This window comes from Haplochromis burtoni, unplaced genomic scaffold, assembly GCF_018398535.1.
Source record: "Haplochromis burtoni strain Fernald_Lab_line unplaced genomic scaffold, NCSU_Asbu1 Contig_30, whole genome shotgun sequence".
Taxonomy (NCBI): domain Eukaryota; kingdom Metazoa; phylum Chordata; class Actinopteri; order Cichliformes; family Cichlidae; genus Haplochromis; species Haplochromis burtoni.
In genome coordinates, this window is record NW_024582391.1 from 305227 (window position 1) to 326740 (window position 21514).

At 45.4% G+C, this 21514-nt stretch overlaps 1 protein-coding gene across 1 annotated transcript in view; it reads left to right on the top strand.

Annotated features, from left to right (window-relative positions):
* skia (v-ski avian sarcoma viral oncogene homolog a) overlaps positions 1 to 16039 on the top strand; it is a 63589-nt gene extending 47550 nt beyond the window's left edge. Inside the window, exons 2-7 of the mRNA XM_005918394.3 lie at positions 6630 to 6746; positions 9584 to 9699; positions 10199 to 10503; positions 10629 to 10963; positions 12108 to 12338; positions 12995 to 16039. Of these exons, the coding sequence (XP_005918456.1) occupies positions 6630 to 6746; positions 9584 to 9699; positions 10199 to 10503; positions 10629 to 10963; positions 12108 to 12338; positions 12995 to 13132 (1242 nt within the window). The 3' untranslated portion in view covers positions 13133 to 16039. The remainder of the gene's footprint in view (positions 1 to 6629; positions 6747 to 9583; positions 9700 to 10198; positions 10504 to 10628; positions 10964 to 12107; positions 12339 to 12994) is intronic.
* The last annotated feature ends 5475 nt before the right edge of the window (positions 16040 to 21514 follow it).

Consider the following 21514-nt stretch of genomic DNA (forward strand, 5'->3'; position numbering starts at 1 on the left):
CCCCCCCCTCCGCTCCGACGCTATGCGTATGACCGCTCTCTCTGCAAGGCGAGCACCACACACACACACACACACACACACACACACACACACACACACACACACACACACACAGAGTCTGCACACAGAGGAGTTCACCTTCACATATCTCTTGAATAAAAGCCACTTAGTGAGATTGTTTGTTCATCCAGAGCCAATGAACTGATCCCAGAGCATCAGGGTCCGTCCTTTTTATTTGCATCAAAAATGGAGCATGTTGTCTCACACCTGTTTGTTTCCCCAGCATATGTTGGGTTTTGTGGCTTCTCATGTACAAAGACAGCTAAGCTCCCGCTTTGTCTTCAGGAAGAGCCCCTCCCTTTCCACTGCAGCGGGCCCCTTAGCAAGACATGCAGCGAGGCCAAAGTCAGGTCACAGGCAGGGTGCGGCTCCTGAGCAAAGGAGAAGCAGAGTTATTTGCCCCTTTCATGTCAGCCTGGCATGTGGTGGATTTTGGGTTAGGTGACCTGTTTTGGTTCCTTACTCGTGCAAGCTGTTTGCCTCTGATTCATCTGCGGTCTGACCACCTGATACACAGTCAAAACAGAAATCACAAAAGGAAATTGATTTTCCAAGGAAACGCACAACATTCAGCACAGTTTAATGCCTGCACTAATGTTTGTGTATGAGTCAAAAGAAAACCCACTCGGTGACGTTTTCTTTTTAATGTAACCGTTTAGTTGAAGCCAGCTGTCAGGTTCTGTGAGGCTGTGCTGCAAGTATGTTTCTGCGAGGCTCTGTTTTGCTCGCTTTTCTCTGCAGCTGGAATCTAGCTTGTTTGTAGAGGACATCCTGTAATCTATGACACAGGAAACGCTCTCAGACAGATAGACGAAAAGAGCTGGGTAGGTGGGTGGAGGTTCAGGGGAAGACGAGCAAGAGGAGGGAGTGGCAGCAAAGGAAACAATGTGGTGGTGACAGTGGGCTGTCAAGAAAGAGCGTGTGTGTCCGCCGTGTTCAGTCATGGTTTTCAGCAGACGTCAGCAGACAGGATCGGCTAGTGTTGCTCGTCTTGTCGGTGTATCGGAGCATGCAGGGAATGATTAAAACAAACTGAACATGTTTCTGTAGTCAGACTGATTCTGCGTTTGTGAGTACAACACAATAAGAAAGCACAGCTTTCATCAACACTGGGATCTTGCTCTAGCATTCCTTTTCCATCTCAGATTGTGCCCAGCTTCACAAGTATATATGTTATTTAACCGTTTAAAGGTCAGTGCAGTGAGAGTGTAGCAGTGTCAGTCTTGTTAAAAGTTTCACTTCCCCGTTTGTCTTTGCAAGACTTATGTACGTTTTTAAAGAACTGAATGTCTTTGCACAGCGCTCGTGGTGCGGGGGATTCGGTGGTAACCTCGTGGTCATGCTCTTTTCAGGATTTTCTTCTCCATATATGTGTAAAAATGGTTTACACACAAAAGTCTGACAAAAAGATTCTATTCATAGAGACAAACGGCGATGGCCTGCAGACACAGGAAGTGAAACTGAGGATTTTCAGACAGACTTAAACTGAGAAGACTGCTGTCACTCCACCCTTCCTGTCTCTGCCGCAAACACTCCTAACAGAGATACACACCCACCACCGCTCTGCCAGACACATGCTACGGACAGACCTTTTCAACATATGCTGCTCCGTGACTCGATCCTTTGTGCGATTCCCGTGCGAGGCACATCTGACAGATCCCGGCCTGTACACCACTCTGCAGCTCTCCTAATAAAATCATATCTGACTTTCAATAAGAGCCACTGCCACCCTCTCGATATCGCAGTAAGGCCTGTGCCTAGATAATACAAGCACTGGAACGCAGTACATAGACGGTGCACTTTCGACACGTCTAACACGCCCTGCTTAATCACAAAGTCTTATCTTAGAAGTGTGACATCCTGTCTGCTGTGGAATCCACGCCGGATCATAAAGGGAGTGGGTTTGCTGCAAGATGCACAAGTGTGTGTGCACGCTTGCATACTTTGGCACGTCTTTGAACTCTGACTTACAGCAGCCCTGTTGAGCACAGCGTCTTATCTGGAGAGGACTGTGAAGTTTCCAATAAACAAGATGTGTGTTGCTCACATCTCGGTCAAGGTCTCGGTGTTTGCTCGAAGACTCGTCATTCATCCCACACAAGCGTTTCGATAACGTTTACTCTCACGTATAAAGATGATGTCAGAAATCAAACTATAATAGGGTTAGGGGGGTAGGGTTGGTGTAGTTGTTGGGTCTGCGCTTCAACAGGCATCGCTGGTTTAGAGACTTATTCCTCATGAAGAAAGCAAGACAATGACACACACCGTGACGTCAGACACAGTAGTAAAGATTACACCAGTGCTCACTTTTGGACTGAGAACCAGTCCCACTGACATGCCTCAAACAGGAATTTCCTGACTCTTTGCCTCCTGTTGTTCAATCAACGAGACATTCAGATTTCTGCATCGCTGAAGCGCGCAGGCTCAGCTGCCGGCTTTGTTGACCCTGTTCCTCCCGTGTGCCCGTGATTACCAGGACCGTATGGAGACTGCGGTGTTGGCAACTGTTAATCCACGAGACAAGGACTGGCACGTGGCACGGAGACTTTGCCCAGAGCCAGAGCTGTCTGCCACCCCCCTCTCCCCCTCTCCCTCTCAGCTGCAGGCTCTAGCCGCTTGCCTCTGGCCGCTCGGCTGCAGTCAAATCTAGGACACGTCTTGATCTCTTGATAACCCACAATCATAGCGACCAAGACTCTTGTGCGCTATTATAGGGGTTTGTGTGTTTGTTTACCTTCTATGAAAAATGGTAATGTCCTTATTATTGTGTGAGTGTGGGACTCCAGTATACTGTGGAAGCCTGTTTGAAAGGTAACATAGTATTAAATATATGAGTGGACACAAAGTGTCAGAGCTGGTTCAGGGTGCTTACCCACATGTTTGCTGAGTCGTGCCATATTTAATGACATCAGTCCCAGCCTACGTCCAACACTTGCTCATCTCTGCTACTTTAACTACCCTCACCTGGCCACAGGTTCTTGTATCTCCTCCTCGTTCTGTGTTTGTTCTCATGGAGCTCTGTTCTGGGCTCCTACTCGATGCTCTCCATAGAAGCACATGGAAGGACAGGTTTACAACTGACAGCAAAATGACAGCAGATAAAAATATTAGTTAGAATTAATGGAAAAATTGAAGCTATAGTTGTGCTGATTGAAGTGCTAAGGCGGTAAAAAGGTGATAAATGTGTGTGAATATATTTGTTTTTTACACCAGAGCAAAGCCTAGTTTAAAAAAAAAAAAAAAGCTATTTGGACCCATTTTTTAAAATTAAAAATGCTTAAATTTGCAGTTGATATATTAACAGTCAGTGTAATGATGCCATGAATCACTCTCTGTTAGATAGTTTAAGGTTCTCTATCAAAGAGCTTAGCAAATAATAGGAATACAAAACCTGACTGTACGTTGGTGCTTGCTGTACCTTTGAGACACTTATAGAAAAGACGTCTTTAAACAAGCTGCGCGCTGAGCGTGGTTTCTCATTTAAAGGAACCACAACTGTGTTCCTCTGAGACCCGAGCCTCCAGATAACAGTTCCCTTACACCAGCAGACCAGATAATGAAGGCTGCTTCAATGCTGTGACGCTGCTATGGAAAGTCATGAAGTCTTACGTCAGGCAGATCGAGGCCAGCTGTCACATCGGCAGACCTCAGTGGTATTTGATCGTCTGGCCACTTTCCTACGAGAGCAGCTCTGATTACACAGACATGTGGCAGACGTGACACACTGCCAACAGTCGACAGAAGCAGCGTCCAGCCCATTACAAATGACCACCTGTTGACATCACGCAGGGCTGCTCTGTGTGATGGTGTAAAGATAGTGCTACTCCTGCTCACATCGCTGATTCTCAAGAGAAGTCCTCACAGAGAAAACCACAGTGAGAGAGTGCATCTATCTCCGATGATAAGGATTTTGAGATCCATACATTTTATTTTAGGTGCCTGCCAAAACATTTAAGCTATGCATAAATGTTAATGGTTTGACGGAGCCGAGGCAAACCTGGCTACATGTGACCTCCAGTCCAAGCCGTGACCTCAACAAAGTCCAGGACTAAGTTCAGCAGTCACTAAGAATAAAATAGGCTTCCTCCATGTCCTGTGCAGAGCCATGAAGTGGAGCACACTGTCCGTGACCCCTACTTTAAGCCTGCTTAGTGTGACAGTAGGTCAGTCATGAAAAAGGTTTCACCAACCTCAGTGTCAGGAACCCCGAGGCCACAGGGCCACAGGGCCACAGGGCCGGGCAGTCTGTGGCTCCTGGAGCCGTGGCTGCTACTGAGTAAATACTCTACAATTAAAACAGTCTTTATCATATTTACAGTCTAGCTGAATGCAATCTGTTCAGTCACTGTAATCACTCGGTGTGTGTGTGTGTGTGTGTTAAAACACACATTCTCAGACACACACACACACACAGACACACAGAGTCTGCACACAGAGGAGTTCACCTTCACATATCTCTTGAATAAAAGCCACTTAGTGAGATTGTTTGTTCATCCAGAGCCAATGAACTGATCCCAGAGCATCAGGGTCCGTCCTTTTTATTTGCATCAAAAATGGAGCATGTTGTCTCACACCTGTTTGTTTCCCCAGCATATGTTGGGTTTTGTGGCTTCTCATGTACAAAGACAGCTAAGCTCCCGCTTTGTCTTCAGGAAGAGCCCCTCCCTTTCCACTGCAGCGGGCCCCTTAGCAAGACATGCAGCGAGGCCAAAGTCAGGTCACAGGCAGGGTGCGGCTCCTGAGCAAAGGAGAAGCAGAGTTATTTGCCCCTTTCATGTCAGCCTGGCATGTGGTGGATTTTGGGTTAGGTGACCTGTTTTGGTTCCTTACTCGTGCAAGCTGTTTGCCTCTGATTCATCTGCGGTCTGACCACCTGATACACAGTCAAAACAGAAATCACAAAAGGAAATTGATTTTCCAAGGAAACGCACAACATTCAGCACAGTTTAATGCCTGCACTAATGTTTGTGTATGAGTCAAAAGAAAACCCACTCGGTGACGTTTTCTTTTTAATGTAACCGTTTAGTTGAAGCCAGCTGTCAGGTTCTGTGAGGCTGTGCTGCAAGTATGTTTCTGCGAGGCTCTGTTTTGCTCGCTTTTCTCTGCAGCTGGAATCTAGCTTGTTTGTAGAGGACATCCTGTAATCTATGACACAGGAAACGCTCTCAGACAGATAGACGAAAAGAGCTGGGTAGGTGGGTGGAGGTTCAGGGGAAGACGAGCAAGAGGAGGGAGTGGCAGCAAAGGAAACAATGTGGTGGTGACAGTGGGCTGTCAAGAAAGAGCGTGTGTGTCCGCCGTGTTCAGTCATGGTTTTCAGCAGACGTCAGCAGACAGGATCGGCTAGTGTTGCTCGTCTTGTCGGTGTATCGGAGCATGCAGGGAATGATTAAAACAAACTGAACATGTTTCTGTAGTCAGACTGATTCTGCGTTTGTGAGTACAACACAATAAGAAAGCACAGCTTTCATCAACACTGGGATCTTGCTCTAGCATTCCTTTTCCATCTCAGATTGTGCCCAGCTTCACAAGTATATATGTTATTTAACCGTTTAAAGGTCAGTGCAGTGAGAGTGTAGCAGTGTCAGTCTTGTTAAAAGTTTCACTTCCCCGTTTGTCTTTGCAAGACTTATGTACGTTTTTAAAGAACTGAATGTCTTTGCACAGCGCTCGTGGTGCGGGGGATTCGGTGGTAACCTCGTGGTCATGCTCTTTTCAGGATTTTCTTCTCCATATATGTGTAAAAATGGTTTACACACAAAAGTCTGACAAAAAGATTCTATTCATAGAGACAAACGGCGATGGCCTGCAGACACAGGAAGTGAAACTGAGGATTTTCAGACAGACTTAAACTGAGAAGACTGCTGTCACTCCACCCTTCCTGTCTCTGCCGCAAACACTCCTAACAGAGATACACACCCACCACCGCTCTGCCAGACACATGCTACGGACAGACCTTTTCAACATATGCTGCTCCGTGACTCGATCCTTTGTGCGATTCCCGTGCGAGGCACATCTGACAGATCCCGGCCTGTACACCACTCTGCAGCTCTCCTAATAAAATCATATCTGACTTTCAATAAGAGCCACTGCCACCCTCTCGATATCGCAGTAAGGCCTGTGCCTAGATAATACAAGCACTGGAACGCAGTACATAGACGGTGCACTTTCGACACGTCTAACACGCCCTGCTTAATCACAAAGTCTTATCTTAGAAGTGTGACATCCTGTCTGCTGTGGAATCCACGCCGGATCATAAAGCACACACACACACACACACACACACACACACACACACACACCCTCTCTTGGCTGCCTCTGAGCACATGCCCTCACATTGGTTACTCTGTGACACATTGCCATAAAGCGGACTGTGAGGTGTGTGTGTGACCTTTGCCAGAAATAGAACGACACACGAAGAGTAAGCGGCACACCTACATTTAACTTCAGCCATCGGAGACCCCTGCTGGCACTCCCCAGTACAGGCTGCTCAGTTCACTGACACTGGAGTGATGCAGACATCGGCATGGTCTGATTGATCCTTTAAACACACCTTCTTCTGTTCTCAGGTGTCCGATCCCATCCCGATGAAAAGGTCTAAACATGACGACCTCTCATCACAAACTCCGCTGGCCGACAGAGCGAAGCAGCACGACTGGCTGCAGTCCTTGCCAACTCCCAACAAGGTCAGTGTCAAATCAGGAGAACATGTTGGTGATCATGATGCACGACATGACACGTGATGTCATGTGAAGATGAACGGTTTGCTTTCTTTCGCAGATTTGTCATTTATCTGTTTCAGATCATCAAGCTCATTTTTATATCAGACACATAACCAGAGTGGAGAAAAAGTCCAGTTTTCATTCTGCTCTCCAAACTTCCTGGTCTATATGACGAAACCTCAAATGTTTGCAGTAACTGTGCAGAAGTGCTTTAAGTCAGCCACATCGGACAGTTTTCGAGTATGAAGTTTAAATTCAGAGTGAAGTGCGCTCTTTGACTTCAGATCCACACTTTATTCATTCATTTTGGGAGCCTCGACCTGCTGGTGTCTTGTGGAGTATTGACCTGCTGCATGATTTCAGTGTGCTTGAGGTTCACCTGAAACTGGCCTTTTTCTTCTTTTTATTCAGGCGTGGCTTTGCCTCACAGCGCTCCCACTGGTGACAGTTTTCCACAGGTCTCTTTCTCATTGTTGAATCATGAATGCAGCCTGAGGCAAATTAGGCCTGCACTTGTTCAGATGTTGTTCCCCTTTCTTTTCTGAGTCGATGATATGCTCTTTCCTCTCCTCGGAAGGTCCAGTACTCTTCCAAGTTTTCCACATGTGTGGATGCAGGCTCTCACTGTGGAGCCTCAGAAATGACTTTGTGCCACAATCTAAAGAAAGAACTGAGAGTTCAGGGTTGGATAGCCGTTTTTCTCTTAATGAATCAAATCAAAAGTCAAAGTGTTGTATTCACCTCAGTCGTCTTTTTCTACTACTGACCTTTGTGTGACGATGTGAAACACGTAACTGACAAATATGCAAAAACATGTGAAATCAGGACACACAGCACTATCTTTAGATTTGGCATGCAGTGCTAATGGAGGCCACGTGCTGAGTGACGCTTGGTTGTACTGACCCATGTCCAGTGTGTCCAACACAGTAACACATTTACACCAACAACTGAAGTGACTCATTCTACTCTTTGTACCCTGGATAAACGGCAGCTTTCACCATAAGAACAGGAGAGAAATGTTCTGATACCAGTGACACCTGTCTAATATCCATGTTTCATATTTACATTATGTCAAAATGAAATTTTGGGAATATTAACCTTGTGCAAACAAATATTTGTTCTTTTTCTTTGAACATCCTAAAACATTTACAGTAACTTGCAGCTGTAACATGGTAAAGTTAATAAGTCCTAATAAAGTTATGATTTTTCAGAAGTAAATAAAATCTCATTAAGTGATGAGTGCCAAACTGCTGTCACGACTGCTGAACAGTCCACTGGTGTAATTTCACCTCCCAGTTTGGAGGTTTGACCTCAGAGGAGTTTCTACAGTGTTCGAGGTTCATGGAGATTCTCAGAGAGCAGAGATCGCTGCGACACAAACCTGTCAACACTGCGACCGATTTTTCTTTGTGTGTTTATCTTTTCTTTCTCTTCTCCAACATATCAGAGTCCATTATTATAGTAAACCAATACTAGTAAGAAAAAATCATATTAAATACCATGAAGTAGAAACAAAAAGCCGTCGTCCTCACCCACAGCCAGAGAAGGTTCATAGTGTAAGTGGGCTCCTGTTCTTGTTGTAGCAGTGGACCTGTGACTGTGAGCAGGAGTTTACATGATCACAACAGGGAACAGTTTCTTCACTGCATATTGTTGTTATGGCCAAGTTATAAAGATGTTTATGTTAATATTCACACGCTTATCGACTTTTCCTGTGAGCTGATAGTAAAAATGAATACATTTTATGTAGTTTTTTAATGGTTAGTAGTTGTGACCAATGGGAATGTCCTTGTTCAGTGTGGTTCAAGTAATTACTGATTACTTCCCCCAAAAAGTAATCTTGTTACTTTACTGATTACTTATTTTCAAAAGTATTAATTACTTAGTTACTTAGTTACTTTTTAAAAACACGATTTACAACCTGAATAGGTGATAAAGCGATAGATCTTTCAACCCAATTCTACTTTTTCTGCATAATCCATCATACAAAATGTAATCAAATGGAAAAGTCTCTTTTTAAAACTTGTTTTATTAGTTTTAATCTTTTAAAAAATTTAATTATATGCAACATTCTCTGACTGGAAGAAATTAGTTTAACATTTAAACCTATTTTCTGCACATTCCAGCACATAAAATAATTTTTTTTTCTGTTTACACTCACTCTTTCAAATAGATGCAAGTAAAACACAACAGAAAATAAATAAAATCAAAGACTCAGCGGTCCTGTTGCTCTATTTTCACCTGTAAAGCAGGAGTAGGGTAGGCGGAGGTTTACCCTGGTGCAGGTGTGCTGCGGTCAGTGGAAGAATCCTCGAGTTTCTATGTGAGTTTCCCATTACGTCGTTGCGCACTCGGTGCTTGCTTGGAAGTTTAGGGGGTTTTTTCGCTGTAAAAAGAAGTTTTCTTCCCACGCACAACGGACACTAATGTTTTTGTCACTTTTTATGGAGTCAAAGTAAGGTCAGTACTTCCACGCTTTAAACGCTGCACGCTCATACTCTCTCCCGCACTCAATATATGATCCATTGTTGATCTGCACACAGCTGTTGTCACTAACGGCGCACTCGCTTACGTCACTGTCATGAGACACTCTCGCAAAAAATCACGGTTTTAGTAACGCAGTAACGCAGCGTTCCTACGGGAAAGTAACGGTAATCTAATTACCGTTTTTGCAATAGTAATCCCTTACTTTACTTATTACTTGAAAAAGTAATCTGATTAGCCATCTCTGTCCTTGTTAACCCTAAACTCTGTGGCTCGGTGTAATTTCCTCACTAACTTGAATCACTTTTGTTCTCCAGGGGCTGAACTGCATTCAGTCCAGGCAGAGGCCCTCAGCTTTCAGACCCTGGTCCCCCCACATCTCTGCGGGTGATAAGGAGCCCTCCAGTAACCCGCTGGCTCTGCTGAGAGACAGGTGAGAACAGCACCAAGTCCATTATAAACCTGAGTTCAGTAGATGTGCGGTCTAAGGGAAGCTGCTGCTCATGAGGATGGCAGTTGCTTCACTCAGCTGGGTATGTGGAGCTCCCACCCAGAGGAGTGCTCTCTCACTTGTCTGGGTGGGCTGGTGTCACAGGGGTCAAGTCTGACTGTTCCACAGCTTCCCACACTCTACCATTCACACACATTTGACACACTCATGCCGTGGGCACCCACTTGGCACAGTGCTGCCAGCGCAGTCTGCAAAATATCACAGATGATCTGGCCCAGTTTCTCCTGAAGTGGGAGGAAAGAGCTGCGGGCGCTTTGACTGTTTCCCAACGCGTTTGGCTGCTGAGGCTGTTCAGATTGGACCGTGTAACACAGCAGTAACAATCCGTACTATTGGATCTCTGTCTTGATAATCACGTAACCTGGATTTAGGTTATTGTATGTAAAACAACACGCATCATGCTGGTCTGGTTTCGTTTTAGCTTCTACAATTACAAGACCCTAGAGAATGCAGTGGCCCCCAACGTCGCCCTCACTCCGCTACCACTAGGCAAGGTAGGGCCTCTGTCCCCATCGATACCCAGCACTTCCTACCCAAGTGGAAGCGAACCTCCAGGTGAGGGCGCACACCCCAACACCAGGCCTCGCAAGAGGAGAGCTACCGAGGAGCTCCAGTCCACAGCACATGAAATCCCTGGGCCTGCTTCCTCAGCAGCCTGCAAACCTCCGCTGCCTCAGGATGATAAGGACTCTGAGGTGGAGATCGAGGTGGAGAGCCGCGACGAAGGTAAGAAAAGAACGCTTTAACGATAATCAGATGTGTAAAGGTTGTTTCATTGTTTGGCTAAATACATGTAGCCCCGGTCAGGTGATCGTTTCATCTTCTCTCATCTCCATGGCCTTTTCCAACAGCTGTTTCGTCCATGTCCTCCCTCTCGTCGCCATCTTTTACCTCATCCAGCAGCTCAGCCAAAGACTTGAGCTCGCCCGGTGTCCAAGGTCCCATCTGCACTATCGCGTCAGCCGAAAGCACGGCACCGGCAGCCACATCGGTGGCAGCACCAGCCCCTGTCACCTCTTCAGAGTCGGGCCTGGAGTCAGAGCTGGAGAGCCTGAGGCAGGCGCTGGACAGTGGGCTGGATTCCAAGGAGTCGAAGGAGAGGTTTCTGCACGAAATAGTTAAGATGAGGGTGAAACAGGAGGAGAAGTTGGGATCGGCCCTGCAGGCGAAACGAAGCCTTCAGCAGGTAATCCTTGTTGGAAGGCAACATGAGTATTATCCTAACTTTTGTGTATTTGCATTAAATACAAAGTGCCAAGGTAAAGAGTGGAAGCAGAGGTAAATGGGAAATAACACATTTGCATTGTGTGACATGAAGTGGACTACCCTACAGGGGCCGTAGATTTAAATTTATCACTAATGACTTGTGTTTTGGCTTGTTTTAGCCATCCTTAACAAAAGCTCTACACTCCACAGAGTGTGCACACACAGGAGATTCACTGAGCTTTAGTAGAAGTCACTGTCGTTCCCCACAAAGCTTAGCATGAGTTGGCAAATGATAACAGTGGCAGCGGATGTTGCTGCAAAGGGAAAGGCCAGACTTCCATTTTTATTTTTGGACCATTTTTGGCAGAACAGAGCCGGTGTGGGTGAGCAACACAAGATGCATGCAGAGAAAGAAAAGCAGCCAGACGCCAGTCTACTTTCACTTTCCATTAGAGCTTAGTGCATATCCATGTCCCCCACAAGCTAAACCAGCAGCAGAGCCTCTGCTCTCCTTCCTCCTGTGTTTAGCTCAGTTCATCCTCATAGCTTTGTTTTCATTTCAAGTCTCTGTGAAATACAGGCTGTGATGGGGATGGACTTTTAGTTGTCACTGTAGGAACCAACAAAGCTTGATGACAGATAAGTTAGTCCCAGCTGCTCGTTTCCCATGAGAAGGCGATGGGCGTGTTGCCACGGCACAGACTGACTCTCTCTTAGAGATTTAGAGGAAGTAAACCCAGACTCTGTCAGCTGAACTGGCTTAGTGTAAACACTGACACTGAAGTGTGAGCAGTTCAGAGACAGGACTTTGACAGGCAGCGGGGTGGGTCACGTTCCTACGGTGCTCATTTAAGATGTTGTTTAAGCTCTGTGGGCACTCCGAGTTTCTCTCAGTGACGCATCCATGTCTGCGGACATAGTTTAGTTCATTCCTTTTATTGAAAAACGTGCCTGTTTGGAAGACAAACAGAAAGACTGTAACATTTGAGACATTCATTTCAAAGACAACATATTCTGCTTTAGGACAGAACGCTAAGCAGACCCAGGACCAGCCGTAACTCTGAGTTTTAGTGTGAATGGTAAGAGGCTGCTAACCCCCGGCTGTTGTGTTCTCTACTTTGAAGGAGTTGGAGTTCTTGCGGGTGGCCAAGAAGGAAAAGCTGCGGGAGGCGACTGAGGCAAAGCGCAACCTCAGGAAGGAAATTGAGCGTCTGCGAGCTGAGAGTGAGAAGAAGATGAAGGAAGCCAACGAGTCAAGGATCCGCCTGAAGCGGGAGCTAGAGCAAGCCCGACAGCTGAGAGTCTGTGATAAAGGCTGTGAGGCTGGGCGACTCCGTGCAAAGTATTCTGCACAGGTGATGATTCAGCTTTCAAATACCGTGTGTAATCCCTGTGAGCCAAAAGATCAGGATGTTTGCTTTAAAGCGCACAGATAAAAGAGGGACAGCCACTGTTGTTGTTTCAGTTCAGCTTTCAGAGATTGGCAGTTCACTGCATTCGTATTCTATGAGCAAGCACCTGGTGACAGGATGTGACCTGCTGAGAGAAACTTCTCACTTCCTGAATATAGGATCAATATTCCAGGGAGGCGACGTCAGCTCTGCTTGTGAAAAGCAAGATTCAAACCAACGGACTCCTTTGGGTGTCTTTGAGTACCAACGCTACACACCTGTGTCAAAATGAAGCCGCCCTTTATTCTGCATCACTTTTAGTTTTGTTACAAGTTTGAACAAACTTGTTAAAGCATTGGCTGTAAGCCTCGCTCGTTTTAACATTGACTCCCACTTGGAGCCACTGCCAAGTGGCTGTTTGAGGAAATGCAGGAAACTTCCAGGTCGTTCATTCTTTAGCCCTGAAACAACATTTTTACAGTATATTCTTATAGTTTTTTTGAGTACATGAGCCCAGTTAGTCTGAGTTGTGTAGAGTGAGGTCGGTGCTTTTGACTCCAGACCGTTCTGCTCTCCTCTGCTGTACAGTCCCAGCTGATTTGTGCCCTTGCGTTTTGCAGATCGAGGACCTCCAGATGAAGCTGCAGCATGCCGAGGCCGACCGTGAGCAGCTTCGAGCCGACTTGCTGCACGAGCGAGAAGCTCGGGAGCACCTGGAGAGGATGGTGAAGGAGCTACAGCAGCAAATCAAACAGTAAAAGAGACGGGACACCCAAGGACATTCCCACTGGTGACAACTAACCAAGCAGCCAGCCTTACAGCTGAACCTTTTCCATTTGCCACCATGATCGCCACCCCACGAGTCCCACAGGTCACCCGCATCACACCACTGTTCCTGTGCTTGCCCCTCAGTTTACTGAACACAAAACGTAAGACTTCAAATGGAGACACAGAGAAGAATGGAGGAGCGTTGTCCTTGTGCATGAAAAGTCTAGTGGTACGGTAGAGGAATGACTGGAAGCATGCATTTTCTGAAGCACTGACTTTTGCACCTCTGAACTCGTAGAACTGAAAACTGGAGCACAGTGAACGGCTCTGTAGTGCTGAGTGCGGCTGTGCCTGGATTTTCCTTCACAAGGACACAAGGAGAGGCTGTAGGACTGTGATATAAACTCATAACAATATAACATCAACGTGTGCACCTGCTGGGAGGTGTTACAATGACGTGGCCAGGAGGGAAGGCCTCCACCAGCGCCTCCTGCCACGATGAACCATAGGAGTCTGAAGACATTATAAGCTATTTAAGAGATTACATAGCGATATGTAGAGTACACAAAGAGCGTTTTTCTGTTTTTCTGTGCTATTGGAGGGAAAAATGAACAAATGGACTTCCCACTGTGCTGCGGGGGTTTGTCAGGGAGCCATCGCAGCCCATTGGGGCGACTCCCCAAACACGATAGGATATGAAAACATGGCAAATGATTTTAACATGAAAGATTAGGTTTGGCTTTGTGTTCAACAGGCACATTTTCCATTTCAAATGAAGCCTCAAAAATGATCCCTACCAGTCACTTGGTGACGAGTTTTTAAACGAGCTCTTTTATTGGATGCTCTGCATACACTCACATACAAGTCGCATTTTATTTGAGTGTTTGAGTCCTGAAGTCTGTAACACACTCCAGATGTTTTCGTGCCGTCACAGTGGGCTGGGTGGTTGGTCTTGTCCGTAACCACAAAGTGTTCATTTGAATTAAAGTATGTACATATAAATATACCTTTCTTTTTTTAAACTTTACAATAATGAATCGCACTTTGTCATGAGGTGAAAACAGCCCCTCCCCCATCGTACTCCCACTATTTTCAGCAATCTTTCTTTGAAAGCATCATCTTATACGCGACTCCTACCATATAGCATTTTGTTGATTATATGCATTTTCAAAAGAATATTGCTGCTCTGTTTTCATTAGGCAAGTATTGTAAATAAGCAGGAAGCCGGCGTTGGGCAGCAGCACACTCTCCAGTCTGACAACAGGAGCACGAACAAACGTTGTATTCAGAAGCCGGAGGCTGTGAATCAGCCGCCACACTGTGGATGCAATACAATCAGAATGTACATTGTGTTGATGCTAGTTTTCCTTTAATTATTGATGTTGTTTTAAATGTGAAAATATTTTATTATTTGTCTGTTGTGTTGAAGTTTTTACTTTCTAAAGAAGAATACTTCAAACTAACAGTTCTGTTCACATTTTTAATAGAAAACTAATTTTCTTTATGCATGAAATTTGACAGCGTTTGCCATACTTATAGTCAGTTATTGGGCATTGATACTGTACATGTAAGGGTTTTATTGTGTTATGCAATATCAAGCAATTTGTCTTATTTAGAAATGTTATTAAAAAAAAGCAACACGTGTATGTTGTTCTTAAGAGAAAATCAAACTTCACACAAAGAAAAAAACTAATCAATGCTGGAAAACCTAAAGTGCCTGAAGGAGGGCCAAAGGTTTCCAGAGCAGGACAGGTGATGCTGAAGCTGTCAGAGGGAGGGGCGTCACATCAAGCCCCGCCCTCGCTCTGCAGCTCTTTATATCAGTATTCTGAGAATCCACCAGTTTACTCATGTTTCCCTTTCAGCGCAACGAACAAACTTCACAATCCTAAAAAGCTTTGGGCGTTTTTCTGAACGATTGCTTTCCTCGCCCCGTACTTGAAATCAATTATGTGCACGCTGTGGCAAAAAAGCCACCTGCTTTGGCAAATTGTTACTCTGGGTTTGGCAGAGCTGAAATTGGTACATTTTGTAGTTGTTTTTACGAAATAGCTAATGGCCTTACAGTGCTTGTGGTTTTCTACAAAAGAAGGAGACAATGACATTTGGCTTTTTGTCCTCCTGACGTTTAAAAACACATTTTATTTTCTAAAGAACCATTTTGCTAAACGACGGCAGCAAAGCAGCAATAACAGTCCACATTAGTATACTAGCCAGTGTGAAGAGTTGAATAAGAATTTACAAATGTAAATATTTTTTCATTTACGATATTGTAATAATATATGTACATGGTGTTTCCTTTTTCAAAAACTCTTTTCTTACAATAGCTGGTGGGGAGTTTGTTTTTTTTAACTTTGTGTTTTAACTGAGGTGTTTCAAAAACAGTTCATGCATAAGAGAATTTAATCTTTTTTTTTTTTTTTTTTTTTTTTTACTGTAGTCTTTATATGACATGACTTTTTTCACCACTCATGAATTTTTAACAGTGTGTTTGGGATCAGCTGACCTGCAGTACAGGTCACACACAGCTACACCTACTATATCACCGTGCTGATTCTTTTCCCTTCATCCTCATGTATCTTTTTAGCCCTGTGCTGCTGCTAATACTATATACAGTACTAGAAATATTTTTATGTAAGAGGCGAGCGCTCCCATGTATTAATGCCACACATACAGTATGAAAAGAGGCTTGGCTTATTCATCTATTTCCTTTATTTTCTTGATTCTTCATGCCTTTCTCTTCCAGCGCCACTGTTCCCTTCTCTAACGATACAGATATATTGTAAAGGAAAGGACTTTATGAGATTATGTTTGAAAATAGCTATGCTTATATACTACAGTGACTGAATGTACAGTGTATAGATGCATTACCACAAATAAAGTTGTTTGTCCAGATAGAACGACCTCGCTTCCTGTTTTTGGTGCCTTGTTAGCAAACAGCTATTATTTGCACTCAGTGCCTTTTTTGTTTTCAATTCTGACCGATGGATTCAGTGCAGTTCACAAGGAGACTGCAAGAATACCTCGATCTAAACCTTGGTGTTGTAAAGTGGAAATACACATATGTCTGGATTCATGTGTTGATAGTTCCTACTATCTGTGTGTTCCAGTAGAGAAGAAAAATAAAGTGTCCTTTTACCATCAAAGAAAGTTGTGAAGGAAAAAGAGACTGTGGAGAATCAAACTGCAGTTAAGATGGGCTGCTTAATAACGTGGCTGTCCATGTCTTTACCATTAAATGTCCTCAATGCAGACTACAACAATCTTACATGTGTGCTTCTACCGTGTTATTTGGCACCGCCAACTGAGCTGTAGTTTCAAACCGTGACGCTCCACAAGACCTCTGCTTTGTATTCTTCAGAGACGTGCTTCACCCTGTGGTCTGCATGTTTGTGTGGATTCTCTAATGAAATTTGAATTGATGATTGTGAAGCTGGTTTAAACATTCAAAGATAAAGTGCTTCTGAACCACTGAACAGTCCAAATGTGGCCTGTCGTGTGGGAGGTCAGTGGGACTGCGCAACACTTTATAAAAGCCATTTAATATAAAGATACATAAGAATTATTTTTATCTGTGAATTTAAAGCTACTGTAAAAGACTCCACCTAGAAACCTGGACTTTTGGTGGGGCGGAGCTATGGGGGGGCAACCCCTTGCTGTAGATCCACCCGTTCCCCGTGCCCCGGCTGCCCCCAATTTTTATGTCCTTAAAATACTAATTATTGGAGATACTGATACAATAAATAGTGTTAAAGTGGATATTTAGTTTGCTGAATTTACATGTTGGGGATCTTCACTGAAGTAGGATGTGCCACCCTACTTCCCTGTTGCCCTTCCTTTGCCCCCGTGCTATCCAAAACCTCTAGATGAAGCAAATAAAGTAGTCCACAGCTGGGGATTGATCACTACAACAAAGCGTCATCTGGCATGTCCCTCGCTTTCAGTATGACTCGAGTGATTTTGAAGATATGAGTAAGAGTTGGATGTGAAACTAGAAGCTTCTGCTGTTTATGTGCTGGAAAGACAAAATAAACAAACGTGAGACTCGTTGGTTTCATCCTTCTAATCTCTAATTACAGGATTGACAGAATCAAATGAGCAAAAGAAGCAGCTCAGCGCGCTCCAACCAGAACAAGTTAATTAAAAGTGTACCGTGGCCATAATGATGATGAAACAAATAATATACACAGAGCTTCTGTCAGGTAAAACAAAGCTGAGCTCTTCCAGTGCAGAGGACGCTTTCAGCATCACTGAAACACGGCGTTCTTCTAGTTTCACCTTCTGATTTCTTTGTGTGTGCTGATGTGGTTTCAGGGCAGCTTTGGAGATGCCTCCGTAATTACTATGAAAACCTTAAAAAGGAAAACATGAGCTACAAGCACTGAACTACACAGGAATGTGCACTTAACGCCCACTCAGTCTTACAGCATTTGATGTAAACATTCATTAGTGTGTGCACATAGCGGTGTTACACAGATGTGTGTATACAGTATATGTTAGCCGCAGACTCCTCTCTCTCTGCTCAGTGGAGGTTTGATGAGGTTTACGACATATTCAACCTTCAAATGTTGCTTTTAACTTCATTCTGTGGCAAAATCAAGACAATAGACGCAAACACAGACTCAAGCAAAGCAGTGATGAAACTGAAGTCGTCTGCTACTTCCAAACAAGGCTGCTGTACTTCATCAAACTCCACGTTGGCCCGCAGTATTTCTAATGACCACTTGGGGCAGGGGGAAAAAATCAGTCAGTCAGCTCCGCAATCAGTCGGCCCCACAATCTTTCATATATATATGTGTGTATATATATATATACATTATATATCTCTCTCTCTCTGTGTGTGTGTGTGTGTGTGTGTGTGTGTGTGTGTGTGTGTGTGTGTGTGTGTGTGTGAAAACTGATTTGGAAAAGTGTTATTTATATGTAGTATCCTTTTTGCTTTTCAGTCTTTCAAATACCAAAATTTGCACTAAACTTTATATTTTTGTCTGTCTGATTTTCTCATTAAACATTAAATCAGATGTTATGATCAGTTACTCAGTACTCAAGCAGCCTTTTTTACTAAATACTTTTTACTTTTACTTGAGTAAAACTATGTTGAGGTAGTGGTACTATTACTTGAGTACATTTTCTGGCTGCTCTGCCCTCCTGTGGTTGAGTCTAACAGGTGCACTGATGTAGGCAGATGTGGCTGAGAGCCTGCTGCTTGGTCTCACCTCCACTCCTCTGCTTACTGCATTCACTAAACTGGATCTGTGTGTGTGTGTGTGTGTGTGTGAGGGTGTGTGTGTGTGTGTTGTAGAACATTGTTAATGGAATTATCTGAGTCTTTGATTTTATTTATTTTCTGCTGTGTTTTACTTGCATCTACTTGAAAGGGTAAACACAAAACATGATTTTATTTTATATGCTGAATATGCAGGAAATAGGTTTAAATGTTAAACACATTTCTTCAAGTCAAAGACTGTTGCATATAATTTAATTTTTGCTTGATGCATAAAGTTAAAAGATTAAATTGAATAAAACAATTAAAAAAATACTTTTTTATTTGATTCGATTTGATATGATGGATTATGCAGAAAAAGTAGAATTGGGCTGAAAGGTCTGTTGCTTTATAACGTATTCAGATTGTCTATCATGTTTTTAAAAAGTAACTAAGTAACCACACATAACTAATTACTTTTTAAAATAAGTAATTAGTAAACTAACGGCATGACTTTTTTTATCAGTAATTAGTTACTAATTACTTTTTTCAAGTAACTCGACCAACACCATTAAAGAGGGTCTTGGCTTGCCTGTATTGGTTTATTGTATTTATTACATTTTTAAGTTTATTTTCTCTGATTCTGTACTTTATTGTTTCTCATCCTGGTTGGTGCATTTAAAAATCAGATCCCCATAATCCAACAAATGTAAAAAGGTTACAGAGAAAAGAGAGATTTATTCCTCGGAAACAAACTTTAGCAGGGTAGCGTTCATGGCCAATTAGGGGCTCTGTTGGCTCTTAGGTGATGGTTTCCTCGTGGCTGCGTGCAGCGGGGCTAGGGGAGGGTCTGTGCTGACGGACGTGGGTTACTGACCTGGTAGCCTGGCTGCCCCTGGGTGGGTCCGGGATGGGCGTGAGGTTCTGGGGGCGCTCCGTCTCTGGGCTGGGGCCCTGGCCGGGCCTCGGGGGCTTGGGTCCTGGTTGGTGTGTTGCCGGGGTTGTGGGCGGGTGGGTGCATGGGGGCCCAGCCCTGGCGCAGGGTGCCGCCGGTGCGTCGAGCCACCTGGGGGGCTCTTCAACTGGTGGGGGAGATTGTCACATCTTGCAGGAGCTTCCTCTCTTCAGGAACTCTCTCTGCAGGAGGGGGAGATACAGGAGAGGTGGAGGAAGATCTCAGCCTGGGCGTTTATTGTCTTATGTAGTCTGGAAGATGAGTGGATGGTGGGGTGGGTGCAGTTTTCTCTGTGGTGGGGTTGGGTGGACTGTCCCGGGCTCTGTGGGGCCGGGCGGCGCTGCTGCACTGGGCCCCGGTCTGGATGGGCCTGGGCCCCCTTTCCCTGGCGGGTCGCGGAGTATGGGGGTGCCTACTGGGGTCAGCGGGGGAGCTGGCCCCAGGGAGGGGTCACTTGCCCCTCCCTTCCTTCCCTCCCCATCTCCAGCTGCCTCCCTCTTCCCGCTCCACCACAACCACCCACACATGCAGGGCCTTGGAGTAGGTGTGTATCACCAGGGTGCAGGGGAGGCAACCCCCCCCTCTGTCCCCTTCTGGCTGCCTCAATTTTATCCCACAACTTAGACATTCACATTACTCACACTCTCATTACACATACAAGGATCTTGGGGGTGGGCACGCTACACGGATCCAAATTACCATCAGGGTGTACACCTCACCCCTGGTGTCGTTGCCCACCTCTCAATTTTAAATACAGTAGACATTGAGGGCTAGCAGGAGGGGCTATGCGCTTACCTGCTGCTCTCTGGCAGGTAGCTCCATGCCCTCCTGGGTTTTAAATGCACCTTAGAACACACATGCATCAACACTACAATGAGCGGTGGAGGGAGGTTTGGAGTCTTCTCTCACCCCCGTTCTCTGCGGCCTGCTGGAGCGGGCGCAGGAGGAGGAGTTGGCCGTCCGACTGCGGTCTGGAGTGTGGGGCCTCCCTGCTGCTGCGGAGTCGGGGCGGTCTGCCTCTCCCCACCGCAGGGAAAAGGGTAACACCACCTGGGTCTGGGTGCAGTTCCCCCCTCCAGGGGCAAGGGTACCTAGACCCGGTTTGTAGAGTACGCTTGGGGAGTGTGATCGTGTGTACAGCGTCTCTTTATGTCTGTCTCCACGTTGGTTGAGTGTGGAGTAAGTGCATATGAGAGCATGAGGGTGGGAATGGATGTTTGTGTCTGTGTGTGCCTGTATGTCTGTGTCTATATGTCAGGTTGGGTGTCAGGCGCCACCTCTCTGGGGACATCTTAGGCCCTCCAAGGTTTGGAGGCCTATCTCCCCCCACCACCACTTCCCCTGCCAGTGGCGGACTCCCTCAGACATCGGTGCGTTGGTGGTTCTTTGTGTCCGGGGATGGGCGTCCAGGTACACACCGGCTCACTCCTTGGCGGCCGCTTATCGGGGCCTGGAGCCTGGGGCTCGCTCGGGCCACTTCGGAGGTGGGGTGCCCCCGGCCTCTCGGCCTGGGGCTCGGTCACTCAGGCACAGCTGGCTGCCGGCGGAGCTCACGGGCGCGTCACTGCAACTCCCCCTGGCTTCTGCTCCGCGGCTGCTGAGTGAGCCCTCATCTGGGACTCTCCTCAGCTCTTTCTGGGACAGTGGCGCGGCTGCCCCTCTGTTGGTCTTCCTTGGTCTCTTGTGTTCTGGGGGCCTCTGGATGTCTGGAGTTTTGATCTCCTCCATACCTGCTTCATGCCCTGGAGGACGGGGCTGTGGCCCCCCCACACCCTCTAGCAGATCATTACATGAAGGAACCTTTTAAAAAAACAAGCGCGTCCATGCTCACAGGTGTACACACGGGTGATCACACCCACAAACTACACCCTTTTTGGCTCCTACCTCAAAGCACACTGTGTTCTGTTGATCTTATGTGCTGCACAATAATGTTTAATATTTAGTATTTACTGTCATATTCCCATATATCATTGTGATGTTGTTTATTCTATTACTCTTGTTCTCTTCTGCTTGTTTTCTTTTTTCTTTCTCAGCAGGTGATCCAGGTGATTGATATATGCATTTTTTTTTCTGCCCGTTCTGTTGGTTTTTGTTTTTTGCCCTTCTCCCCCGTCCCTCTTCTCAGCTGTTTCTCTTTCCCTCTTTCTTTCTCCCCTTCTTTCCCCCAGTCAAGTCTGTCCCATATTCAGTAAGTGAAAATAAAATAAACAATAA